Raw genomic sequence first — 13,541 nt, forward strand, 5'->3', positions numbered from 1 at the left:
GGGGTGGGGGGGGGGGGGGGGGGGGGGGGGGGCTCCACTTCAACCGCCTGTAGCACCCGGTCGGAGGCGCCTGGCCGTGTAGAGTTTGTACCCAGGCCCCCCCCTTCAGTTGGCCTTGGGCAGCCGGTACACACCCGCCGACACCATGAGCTGGTGCTCCCGCACCTTCCTCTGCAGGAAGGCCTCCAGCTCGTTGACGTCCATCTCCGTGACGACGGGCCCCGTGGCCACGAACATCCGCAGCATGGAGTGGATGCGGTCCAGGGTCATGCTCTCCAGGTTGGTCAGCATGGCCTGGATGTAGGCCCAGAACAGCTGCAGCGCGGCGAGGGGGAGGGGGGGGAGGTACATGTTAAAGAGAAACCAACGACTAGAAATAATACTAAACACAACGTTGTATACACACGGACGCTCTAACGCTAACTCAAACAAACACGGACTTCGTGACACACACACACACACACAAGTGTGTGCTCTAGCGATAACTCACACACATAGACTTCGGAGTCACACACACAAAACACACGCTCTTATCGCTAACTTAAACAGTTTTCATTATCACACACACACACACACACACACGGGCTCTATCGCTAACACACACAGACTTAGTAGTCACACACACACCCCATATCTGACGAAAGCTAAATTGCGTGTATGTGTGAGTGTGCGCGCGCGCTCGTGGGTGTACCTGCAGCTTCTCGCGCAGCTCCAGCTGTGTGTGTGTACTGTACCTGCAGCTTCTCCTCGCGCTGCTCCAGCTGGGTGTGTGTGTGTGTGTGTGTGTGTGTGTGTGTGTGTGTGTGTGTGTGTGTGTGTGTGTGTGTGTACCTGCAGCTTCTCCTCGCGCTGCTCCAGCTGGGTGGAGGTGTGTGTGTGTGTGTGTGCTGTACCTGCAGCTTCTCCTCGCGCTGCTCCAGCTGGGTGGAGGTGTGTGTGTGTGTGTTCGTGCCTGTGTGTGTGTGTGTGTGTGTGTGTCTGTGTCTGTGTGTGTGTGTGTGTACCTGCAGCTTCTCCTCGCGCTGCTCCAGCTGCGTGGTGGGGTGTGTGTGTGTGTGTGTGTGTGTGTGTGTGTGTGTGTGTGTGTGTGTGTGTGTGTGTGTGTGTGTGTGTGTACCTGCAGCTTCTCCTCGCGCTGCTCCAGCTGCGTGGTGGTGTGTGTGTGTGTGCCTGTGTGTACCTGCAGCTTCTCCTCGCGCTGCTCCAGCTGCGTGGTGGTGTGTGTGTGTGTTCGTGCCTGTGTGTGTGTGTGCGCATGCCTGTGTGTGTACCTGCAGCTTCTCCTCGCGCTGCTCCAGCTGCGTGGTGGTGTTGGAGTCCCCCTCCTCGTCGCTGTCCATCAGCAGCACGCTGCGCTCCAGCCGCTCGCGGGACGAGCCCGTCTCCAGCACCGAGTACTGGCCCCCCGCCTCCTCGCGCAGGACCCCCTGCTGCTGCCACAGCGCCAGCTTCCTGTGCACCGTCTCCTTGGACACGCCCAGCTTGGCACTCAGCTCCTCCAGGCTCCACGAGCCTAACGGGGGGGGGGGAGGAGGAGGAGGAGGGGGGCCGGGAGGAAGGTCAGTGGGGGAGACACATACGCAAGTCTACTGTGTGATATAGGTTCTATAGTCTTTTCTATAGTGTGTGTGTGTGTGTGTCTGCGCGACTGTGTGTGTGTGTCTGCCCGCCTGTGACTGTTTGTGACTGTGTGTCTGTGTGTGTGTGTGTGTGACTGTGTGTGGTGTGTGTGTGTGTCTGCGCGCCTGTGACTGTGTGTGTGTGTGTCTGCGCGCCTGTGACTGTGTGTGTATATATAATAATTATCCCGCTTATTATACGGCTACTTATCAAAAAGCATTCGTAGTGTTGATCAGCAGAGAAATAGTCTGCCAAAGATGTTGACGTATTTTTGTGCGGACTGTGCGTGCGTGCGTGCGTCTTTAGTAGGGATGGGCAACGATCGTCGAATAGTCAGAGTCACGTAGAATATCAAATAATGAATTATTTTTTACACGTCTCTTCTCAATGCTGTGGAACGCTCCGTTCACTTGCATGGGCCTTCACAACTTCCAGCAGTGAATTTTCTTTTGAGAATTCACCGTTGCCAAGCATATAATGACTGCTGTCAAGAAAAGTGGATTTTTGGCCGTCTGTCGTAACACTCCGCAAGAAGTCGCTAGGGTCCTCGCTGGGGTTGATACACACACACCCACCCACCCACCCACCCACCCACACACCCACACACACACACACACACACACACACACACACACACACACACACACACACACATCTTTGGCAGACTATATCTCTGCTGATCAACACTTTGAATGCTGGTAACAAATAAATTGTAAAAAGTGCGAAGTTTTCTTTTTTTTTTTGGATAAGTAGCCGTATAATAAGCGGGATAATGTATAGAACGTCGGCGGCGATTATCGAAAATAAGCCTTTTTTTCCTGATAATGAGCGGCGTTCTATACATTATCCCTACAGAAACTAGAAAGGCAGACGTGTTCCATAGTTTCCATACGCTAAAGACGTGTCCAGTTCACCGTCATGCAGGCTGCGTTCAGTAAAATAAATAAATATCTATCTGTTTTCGGCGCATGTAGGCCTATCTGCCTAAGCCCACATTGAAAAAAATTTATGTTGTTGAAATAACAGATTGATTTCCTACAAATCATAAAAGCCTCTCCCTGTGTCATTGTGTGTGCGTGTATCCGAGGTGCGTGTGTGCGTGCGTTGGGGGTTCTTGATTGACCGATTTTCGAATAATATTCAAATACTTCTCAGCGAATATCGAATGGTATTTTTTGCCAGAAATGCACATCCCTAGTCTTTAGGTGGTGGGCATGTTCACCGGGGCTTAGGCGGTAATAGTACGTGTTATTGAATTCACCTTTTGGCTTTTTGGCATAGAGAGAGTGAAAGAGAGTTTAGGAGTGAATACTCTTAGTTGACCGCATTTACGCACGCCAATACAAGACTCGGTCACTGGTGCCAGTTTTGTTGAAGTGAAACTGAATTATTTTAACTATGTGCGTCAGTGTCTGCAACGTTCAGTCCCTCACGACTACTTTGGACTGCCTAGCTGCTACAGGCAGGATTTTATAGTTGATGTGATTGAATATTGGTCGGCCTTTTTGGTCTTTTCATGATACCAGAAGCGTCTTGAGGTTCTGTGTGCCGTGAGATTAAACCAGAGGACTCTTCAGGTACAATGCTGGTTTCAAACCATCCCCGTCTGCTTCTCTGTGACTGTCCACATGGACAACATGCGAACACTGACAGCCTTTGTGTCTTGGAAGGGTGATCTCAGAACATGTGAGTGACAGAAGAAGAATGGTCATCCTTTCTTGTGGGGATAGCTGGGACTGTATGTCCTTCATCAACTGGAGTCTAAGAATATCTGACAACATGTGCGAGATGCACATGATGGTAAGATGGTGATGGGCTGATTTGACACATTCAGTTCAGTTTAACACCATGACAGGGATTTCGAGTGTGTGTCTGTGTCTCTGTGACTGTGTGTGTGTGTTTGTGACTGTGTTTGTGTGTTTGTTTCCGTGTGTGTGTCTCTGTGTGACTGTGTGTGTGTTTGCGTCCGTGTGTGCGTCTCTGTGTGTCTCTTTGTGACTGTGGGTGACGATGTGTCTCTGTGTGTCTGGGGGTGCGTGAGTGTGTGTCTCTTTGCGTGCGTGCGTGCGTGCGTGCGTGCGTGCGTGCGTGCGTGCGTGCGTGTACTGACTCTTGTCCTGGAAGTGCAGGATAATGGCGGCGTGGATGGGCGACACGGTGAGGTCGGTGAGCACCCGGTCTTCCAGCTCCACGTCCATGGTGACCGAGCCCAGGTGGGGCTTCCAGCTCAGCGTCCTCATGGCCTTGGGGTGGGACGCACGGACCAGACAGGTTGGTGGTAGGGACCACAGTCAATATGCAGACACAGAAACACACATATCTCATTAGGGGTCTGAAGGAAATGGGTGCTTTGGTCTGGGGGTTCATCTCTATGTTTGTATTTGAATGTTTGCTTTGTTAAACAGGACTTTCTAGAGTTTAGAAGTTCTGGACTCTAGAAATTTGTATGAACAGTTTATATTCCTAACTGGCTAAACCTGACAACAATGTGATTGAAAAGTAGAGATGAATAGAAAAACTGACACCCTGACCCTGGCAGAGTTAAGGCCTTGCTCTCCTAGTCAGTCCCTCCAGACAAATGCAGCATTTTTTTGTGATTGTTGCGGCCAAAAAACCTTTGATTATGCGGCACGTTATCTTAAAAAATGCGATGAAATATGCGTCATATTTATGCAATTTTATGCAATGAAATTGCGGGAACTTGCAAATATTGCGGGAACTTGCGAGAAAGATGCGGGAACTTGCGAAAAACGCAGCTTTTCGATGACGTTCACGTTGTGTAATTACGTCACTTCATAACGTTCCCATGGCAAAAGGGGGAAATGGCTGCTTTATGTGAAGTAAACGCAACCTTTTTCAACTTTCTGCTAAGATATATGACTTTTTTGCAACGAAAATGCAGGGATTACGAAATCATGCAAGCCCCGCATATTTTGCGCGGAAATCTGCAATTGATGCGGCATATTTGAAAAAAATGCGGCCCCTAGTGGACAGATCCGGGACCTGCTCTGGCTGCCATCGCACCTTGAGCTTCTCGTAGCGGTGCGTGTAGGCCTCCATGGCCTGGGAGACAGCGGGGGGCAGCTCCAGCTTCTCCTCCTTCAGCTGGGGCCAGAACTCAGAGGAGAAGATCATGGCGGAGAGGGCCAGAGGCGTGGGCGGGGGCGTCGGAGGCTCCTCCCCCGGCCCCGCCCCCGCCTTCGACTCCTCCTCCCGGATGTTGGCGTTGATCCTGCGGGAGTCGGCCACATCCTGTGGGGGGAGAGAGGGAGGAGAGGGAGGAGAGGAGAGAGGAGAGAGAGAGAGAGAGGAGAGGGAAGAGAGAGAGGAGAGGGAGGAGAGAGGATAGGGAAGAGAGCGAGGAGAGGGGGGGAGCGAGGAGAGGGGGGAGTAAGGAATGAGTATCAGATCGTCTAGTGATTTGGCTGTTTGACTCCCAACCAAAACAGGTTCCGGGTTCGATTCCCAACGTCCACAGCTTAATAACTGAAGAGCATCCTTGAGCACAGTTCCCAGGCACCATGTGCCATGACACTATAATAGGCACTGCAGCACACCACAGTACAGCTTACACAACACGACGTTATAACCCCCATAAGGAACTGCTTACCTTCAGCATCACCTCGCAGTAATGCATGTGCGACTCCCCGAACCGCAGCTTCAGAAGCTCCACGTTACGGATCTCCCTTCAGGGTTACAGGAAGCACACGGGACAGTTAGAAACCCACTCCAAGTTAGACCACGAGCACCAGAGAAGGGGCCGCCAACTACATACGTGGTGGTGGGGGCCGAGATGTTAGTGGTGTCTTTGGTGGTTGTGTGGGTGCAGGTGGTGTTGTGTGGTGTTACCGGGCGGTGTTGTAGTTGAGCTGGTGCAGCAGGCCGTGGTGTTAGTGTTAGCGGTGTGCGTGGTGGTGGTGGTGGTGTTGTGTTACCGGGCGGTGTTGTAGTTGAGCTGGTGCAGCAGGCCGTGGTGTTAGTGTTAGCGGTGTGCGTGGTGGTGGTGGTGGTGGTGGTGTTGTGTTACCGGGCGGTGTTGTAGTTGAGCTGGTGCAGCAGGCCGTGGTGTTAGTGTTAGCGGTGTGCGTGGTGGTGGTGGTGGTGGTGGTGTTGTGTTACCGGGCGGTGTTGTAGTTGAGCTGGTGCAGCAGGCCGTGGTGTTAGTGTTAGCGGTGTGCGTGGTGGTGGTGGTGGTGGTGGTGGTGTTGTGTTACCGGGCGGTGTTGTAGTTGAGCTGGTGCAGCAGGCCGTGGTGTTCGTGTTAGCGGTGTGCGTGGTGGTGGTGGTGGTGGTGTTGTGTTACCGGGCGGTGTTGTCGTTGAGCTGGTGCAGCAGGCCGTGGTGTTAGTGTTAGCGGTGTGCGTGGTGGTGGTGGTGGTGGTGTTGTGTTACCGGGCGGTGTTGTCGTTGAGCTGGTGCAGCAGGCCGTGGTGTTAGTGTTAGCGGTGTGCGTTGTGGTGTTGTGTTGTGTTACCGGGCGGTGTTGTAGTTGAGCTGGTGCAGCAGGCCGTGGTGTTAGTGTTAGCGGTGTGCGTGGTGGTGGTGGTGGTGGTGGTGGTGGTGGTGTTGTGTTACCGGGCGGTGTTGTAGTTGAGCTGGTGCAGCAGGCGGTGGGCCAGCACGGTGCGGTACTCGTCGATGAAGATCTCCTTGCTGCCGTAGATGCTGACCAGCAGGCTGATGATGTCAGAGGAGCGTCGCTTGGAGCCCGTCTTGTCTGACCCGGAGGGATGGCAAAAGTCACCATCATCATCGTCATCGTCATCATCGTTATTTATTTGCACACTGAACATTATTTTCCGTGTTTAACGGGATATGTCAAGTCTGAAATGTTAGGGATAGTGTTCGGAGTTTATCTTATTATTATTTCTTTATATAGTTACACCTCCAACTTCTGGCGGGGTATGGGTTCATCTTAGGTCTTCATGTTATTTATATTTTGGCACTGCTTTCACTTGTCTTCTGTGATTTGCGGTAAGACCAAAATGCCCGTCCCAAATTCACAGTTATCCTACGTACGTATCATCAATTGACATAACCGCGGAAATATTCGTCACGCATCGTTCGTCATGCATTGTCCGAGGGGGTGCTGGTTTGAATCCCCCAGGGACGGATGCATGGCGGAAGTACCCGAGGGGGGGGGGGGGGGGGAGGGGGCGCCCTACTGACCCTTGACGGCGTCGGTGGGGTCCGGCAGCCAGTCCTCGAGGGCCCCGCCCTCGTCCTCGCTGTCCTGCATCTCCAGGGTGACGGGGTCGGCCCGGGACAGCTCGTTGGCCAGGTCGATGCAGCCATCCGTGTCCCCCGTCAGCCCCGCCACGATCTGCCTCACCGTGTCCTCCCGTGTCCTGGAGGGGGGGGGGGGGAAAGAGCCAGTCATTTCTTTCTGCCACCGATACGTTTTTGCGTGAGCCAATCAACAAGCTGGTTTGAACTAGGCCCGTTGATCACGCCTCTTGTGCTGAAGAAAATGACAGCAGCCTCCCCAGGGCCATACCAACGTGCAATCTACGATGGAGCTTGGTCTGGCAATAGCCAGGCTAGTGATTTGGTTGATTGACTCCCAACCAAAAAGGTTCTGGGTACGATTCCCAGGGTTCGATTCCCAACGTCCGCAGTCTAATAACCATCCTTGAGCACAATGCCCAGGCCCCATGTGCCCTGACACTTGAATGGGCGAACACAGTACAACGTACACAACACGATGGTATAACTAGACTAGATTAGATTCACTTTATTGTCATTGCACAGTAACAGGTTACAATGCAACGAAATGTAGGTGGGTCCAACCAGAGTTCAAACATCAGTTTGAGCAACATGTATAAATATATTTACAGTTTAATATCTGTGCAGCAAAAGTTAATCAGAACGACGTCGTTTATGTTATCCTTGATATGATCCAAAACAGAGGAGGTGTAGGAGTCGATGTCTGTGTGTGGGTCTACTGTGTCTGTGACAGACAGAAAGTCAGTCCAGTTGGTGCGATGAAGCCGGTGTTGACCACCATAACAAGCTACTGGGGAAAGGGGGGGAGAGGGTAGAGGAGGGACCCTGGTGGGAGGGAGGCTTGAGGCATCGCGTGGTGGTTCACATGGGCAGCATCCCAAATGGACGCACAGTGTAAGACATATATGACCGATAAAAAGACGAAAGACTAATTCGAATTATTGCCATCATACTAACGATAGACCGTCGCTTACCTTCCAGATTGTGTACAAAACAAAAAATATTTAGCTATAAGTACTTGTAAATAAGTACTTCGTTGTGTAGCATATTATCCTAGCTAGCTTTGTTGTTTTCAGGGAATGGGTTTAACTAGAGATTGTAAGTGCTTGGCACTTTGTTCGATGAACACCCTTACTGTAGCGATATATTGTACTTCTTCTGACAAATGTACTTATTGTAAGTCGCTTTCGATAAAAGTCTCTTCTAAATGCCCTAAATGTCAATTTAAATGTACTTAAAATATCGTCTGGGGCTGTGCGGTAACATTGTAAAGTGTATTGGCTTACATTTCTATGACAACATGAATAGATTCAATAGAAACTCTGGTGATGATTTGATTTCCCATTCATCGCTCCCTTTACAAACACTGAGATGGAGAGACAGGTTTGAGTTCGAGAATCAGTGTATTCATTCACTAGGTTAAAGATGGATGGGGAACCGGGCAACGTGAAGCACTGACCGGAGGTATTTGCGGATGGGCTGACAGGCCACCTGCAGTATCACCATGGACGGGTCCAGGTCCCTCAAGGCCTTGATGGCCGAGATGTACACCGTGAGGATGTCCGACGTGTGGACCCCTGAGGTCGGGGGGGACAGGACCACACAGAAATATAAATACTTTTCAGAAATGGCCGTGTATAGTACAGTGATCCATGACTACTATCAGATGCAAAACAGACAATATGTCTATGCGTCAACGTGACATTGATCCATGAAAATCTTCTAGATGCAAAACAGTCAATATGTATATTTGATTAATATTTCAATGATTTGATGTTTCTTAACGGGTCTGTCCATCATGGATGTTTATTCAGTCAATCACCTGGGTGAAGGAGGCGGCTCTCAAACGCAGACTTCAGCGAGGTCAGCAGCTGCTGCTTCTGATTGGTTCGTTCCAGACAGAACTTCAGATCTTCTATCGCGGGTTTGGACTCCGGGAAATCTGCGGGTCGATGGTGATGAGAGAATGAAGCCACGACAGCAATCACTTTGGACAGCCATTGAAAGAAAGTCACCCCAAGCTCCACAAACACAAACAAAAAAAATGCAATCATAATGTAGCGTTGTGCTCTATGAAAGCAGCCGTAATTACTAAGGCTGTCAGTTAAACGCGTTATTAACGGCGTTAATGCAAACCAATTTTAACGGCGTTAAATTATTTTATCGCGCGATTAACGCAAATTCATATTTAAAAAAAATAAAAAAATTAAAAATAAATTCTTTGGCTCAAAACACAGAAGCAGTAGCCTGACTGCTATGTTCAAGGCAGTATATTTGTATGTTCATCGTTTAATTGCACTATAGGCTTTTTTTGTATCTTCCTATTTTGATCAGTACATGCCAATGTTGTTATCAATACAAAAACATTTGCACAAGGCAAGCCGATGCAATTCTCCATGTTGATAAGAGCATTAAAATGAGAACAATTAAGAAAATAAAGGGATATTTAGCATAGAAAAATGAATCGCGAGTTAACCATGACATTAATGCGATTAATCGCGATTAAATATTTTAATCGCTTGACAGCCCTACTAATTACACACAGCCACATAGAGAGGTATCCTTCAGTCCTTCATCCCATCGCAAACAGAGTCACCATCACCAAACCGGTCACCATTTTAAATCGTTGTTTTCTTATCAGAGTGTTCCCCGGTGGTCCAGGGCAGAGCACAGAGCCCACCACGGTGAAAACAACACGTGGGTTCTAATCAGTGTGTCTTTCCCCTCCATGGACCCCCCCTGTGTGGACCCCCCCCTTCTGTGCCCCCCCCCCCCCCCCTCACCTCGGATGATGCTGAAGAGCTCCTCTATGCGCATGTTGACGTACACCCGGCAGAAGAACTGGTGCATGTGGCGCCGCCACTGCTCCAGCATGCTGCCGGAGCCCCGGACGGCCGCGCCGGGCCCCAAGGTGTGGGTCCACCCCTGGGGGGTCCACCCCTGGGGGCTCCCGGCGGCCGCCTCCTCCTCTGTGCTGGCGAACACCCGGTCTAGCCAGCCGAAGACCAGCTCCAGCCACTGAGGGGTGGAGGAGGGGAGCACACACACACACACACACACACACACACACACACACATGAGCGCGCGCACACACACACACACACACACACACACACACACACACACACACACACACACACACACACACACACACACACACACACACACACACACACACACACACACACACACACACACACACACACACACACACTAGGTACAGTAAGGCGAGGACTGGGAGAGGTTGCCAGCCAGTCAGAGCAGAACCAACAAGGAAAGCAGATCCAGGCGCCAGGCATTGACACTAGGTTATAAATAGAAAGTTACCCTTATCTCCCCCGATCACAAATATGATAGCGAAAGCCATGGAATGGAATAACGCCCAGGTTTAGACCGAAGCCCGAGGGATGCAGATAGAGGATCAAAGAAAAGTTATTTTTGTTCTACTCATGACATAAGACTGAAAACAAATGTGTCCTGAAAACTAGTGTGTGTGTGTGTGTGTGTGTGTGTGTGTGTGTGTGTGTGTGTGTGTGTGTGTGTGTGTGTGTGTGTGTGTGTGTGTGTGTGTGTGTGTGTGTGTGTGTGTGTGCGTGCGTGTGTAGCTAGATCCTAACCAACTTCTATTTCACAATCAGACAGAAGAAAGCATTTCCGGCCCTCGACTGGGGGCCGGAAATGGCCCCCTGTCGTAAGGGTGGGGGCGTAAGGGTGTGTGGGGGGGGGGTTCAGGGACGGTACCTCGTCAAAGTCCACCAGGAAGGAGCGCTCGTACTCGCCCCTGCAGTGCTGCTCCATGCGCTGCTCCAGCAGCTTGTGCATGATGGAGGTCACTGCCTCGCTGCTCACCTGCTCCAGCAGCTGCAGACGGCGCCTGCACAGCCGTCACCACACCTCTCGTCAGCGCGGCATCCAGACAACAGTGCGGTGGTCTGTTCCAGAACCCTCGGGACGCCGGCCCTCCGAGTTTTTACGTCATTTCCCGTCTCGTCTTTTGTGATCGTGTCGTGAAATTGGCTAGTCGTTGTTTACTGTTAGCTACATTCGCCTCTTTAGAAAACCAGCCCGAAAAACAAAACAACACTACTTTACATTGTGTTGCACGCGCAGCAAGACCACGCATTTTATAAATTGGTGACCGGAATAAAGTAGCAATGTAATGAAGTGTGTAAGAGCATTTAAAATCGACATTAAAATGACCTACGTGGTACAAATACAAAGAAAATAATTCTCTTCACGGGCGCAGCCATTTCGTTGAGAGCGTCATCACTGCTCTCCGTCTACTCTCAGAATTCCGAAAGATGCCTTCGAGAAACGCCGCAAGAAAGCTGGGAGACCGTCGACTTTCGACGCGGAAGTCTGGCGTCCGAGGATTGAGGAACACAGCATTACACCGCTTGGTTCAATACTCAACTCCCATTGGTCAATGTCAGAGTTCAGCGGACTGATTATAATCAACTAAATTGTATACACATTTAATATATAATTGGTATATTTCTTCTATCCTATATCGTCTTCTTAAGTAAGTAGCTGTGTGATCAGTGTATCATTATTGTGGAATAATGATTATCTCACAGTAGTTCACACACACACACACACACACACACACACACACACACACACACACACACACACACACACACACACACACACACACACACACACACACACACACACACACACACACACACACACACACACAGGGAACCGTCCAACATGGAGCTATAAACAGTGTATAACTTTTGACCCATAACTAACTATCCCTCTAAAGCCCCCCCCCCCCCGTCGACTCACAGTATGTCGCTGAGCTCCTGCAGCTGCAACAGGGCCTCCTGGCACCAGCAGTGCCCCGCGGGGCCCACGCAGCCGGGGCAGGCTCCGCCCCCGTCCTCGGGCCCCCCGTCCTCCGCGGACCCCCCCTCCCGGCCCCGGCCCTCTCGGCTCATGTGCACCGAGAAGGTGCGGCTGTAGAACTCCAGCACGCGGCGCCGCAGGGCGGCCGGCGGCGAGAAGAGGAGCCGCGCCCTGATGATGGTGAAGGCCCGGTCGCGGAGGGCCTCGGCCCCGGGGCCCGACAGCCCGCAGCGGCCCTCTTCCTGCCAGCGCCCCAGCGTCTCCAGGCCCCCTGCAGGAGGACAGAGAGGAGGAACGCTGTGTTCAACTGCTCACTTTCCCCCCCTAATTTAAATTGAATTTAAAGTTTTGTGAATTTAAACGTTTTTTTTTCGAATTTAATTCGAAAAAAAAACGTTTTTTCACCTTCACAAATCTTTTCATGAACTATTAGGTTACATGTCGTACTTGCATCGGACGCAACCATCCACTATTGTGCTGTGACTTCATCGTTGTAGATGGTGACTAAGGTGTTTGTAGTTGTTAGTTTGGTTACTAGACTATAACCATGTCATCTGAATAAAGGTCAGTACTATAATTCCAATTACTATACTGGAAGGAAGTTAGTAGCCTCAAAGAGCCCTTCGTTAGTGAACCTATTGGGAGAGAACATGTCATGTGTACAGTACTAGCGACAGTGGAGTTGAACAACACTTGCCTATGAAAGGCTCCAGCTTCTCCAACAGGGTGTGAAAGGCATCCAGAAGGACCCGGGCTCTGTCCCTCTCCTCCAGTTCATTCTCCGGCTGTTCGAGTCCAGCCAAAAACTCGGGCGCCACCGCTGTCGCCAGGCTTGTCTGCAGCCTATTCAGTAGCCAGGATTCTAGATGCCTGCCCAGTCCACTCGTACACAACACGGCGAGCTCCTCGGACACACACTGCTCCGACGCAGAAGACCCTGGGTCCAACTTAGCACGGACGGAAGGGGGAGGTAAGTGAATGAATCGATCCCCGATAGGATGGGTATTGCATTGTTCTTATGATGATGTTGCATGCAGGACAGAGATGACACGTCAATAATGATAGCTGGACCAGGCCTACTCACCAAAGCTGCAGACACAGTGGCCCAGGCTTCAGGACTCCCCCCTAGGAAGGGTCCTGGGCTGGACGTTTCGACAGAGTCGGACTCCATCAGTTCTTCCTCCATTTGGGCTTTCTTTACCTTATTGTGCTAATGCTAGGGGGAAAGCATTTGCACTAGAGTGGGACGTCCCGTAAGCTCACAAACCTCTTGTCTAAGCGTGGTGTTTTTAAAGAGGAGACCCAAGGGAACAGTAGACATGTGTAGGATTATTCTCCTAAGAGGTAGGCGCCATGGTTTTAAACTCCAGTCTTCTTACAGTAATCGCGCTTTCGCTGTTTCTTCTTCACTGAAGGGGTTCAGTCGCAGGTTTCTGCGATATTGAAATATCGCCATCTACTGTTTAAGGGAGGGGGAATTTGTGTTTCTGAGAAACTGTTTAATTTGTTAAAAAATCAAAGCAAAAATCCAAACATCAGAGGAATATTTTTAATAATTGTAATATGTAGAATGATCTCCAAATCCTGCAAAGCCTATTGACAAATATAACGTTAGATGTCAATGGTTATCATGACTATTATCACTCAATTCAACCTTGTAATAGCTTAATAATTAAGAGTACGGCTATATAACATTGAAGTCCATTTCATTTATGTATGAATAATTTTACTTAAAAATTGTTTTTCATTTTACTTATTTATTTAGATAATAATTTAATGAATCTATTTTGAATCTATATATTTACATTTATTTATTTATTTAGATAATAAACCGCCACATC

At 50.1% G+C, this 13,541-nt stretch overlaps 1 protein-coding gene across 1 annotated transcript; it reads right to left on the bottom strand.

Annotated features, from left to right (window-relative positions):
• Positions 1-24: 24 nt before the first annotated feature.
• Positions 25-13,115, bottom strand: anapc2 (anaphase promoting complex subunit 2). Its single transcript, XM_056604996.1, has 14 exons — positions 12,785-13,115; positions 12,398-12,647; positions 11,641-11,971; positions 10,588-10,720; positions 9,630-9,864; positions 8,669-8,788; positions 8,306-8,423; positions 6,790-6,968; positions 6,196-6,337; positions 5,231-5,306; positions 4,645-4,872; positions 3,731-3,863; positions 1,272-1,513; positions 25-315 (listed from the first exon to the last, which is right to left on the bottom strand). The coding sequence occupies exons 1-14, from the start codon at positions 12,884-12,886 to the stop codon at positions 106-108; spliced, it is 2,499 nt and encodes an 832-aa protein (XP_056460971.1). The 5' UTR covers positions 12,887-13,115; the 3' UTR covers positions 25-105.
• Positions 13,116-13,541: the final 426 nt, after the last annotated feature.

This window comes from Gadus chalcogrammus, chromosome 2, assembly GCF_026213295.1.
Source record: "Gadus chalcogrammus isolate NIFS_2021 chromosome 2, NIFS_Gcha_1.0, whole genome shotgun sequence".
Taxonomy (NCBI): domain Eukaryota; kingdom Metazoa; phylum Chordata; class Actinopteri; order Gadiformes; family Gadidae; genus Gadus; species Gadus chalcogrammus.

Bases quoted from the DNA above. Each gene is read 5' to 3' on its own strand.
- anapc2 (XM_056604996.1), bottom strand. From the start codon at position 12,886: ATGGAGGAAGAACTGATGGAGTCCGACTCTGTCGAAACGTCCAGCCCA. The intron at 8,424-8,668 runs GTGATTGACTGA...CCCCGACCTCAG, and splicing joins GAGCCGCCTCCTTCACCCAG to GGGTCCACACGTCGGACATC. The intron at 6,969-8,305 runs GTCAGTGCTTCA...CCCCCCCTCCAG, and splicing joins CCCATCCGCAAATACCTCCG to GACACGGGAGGACACGGTGA.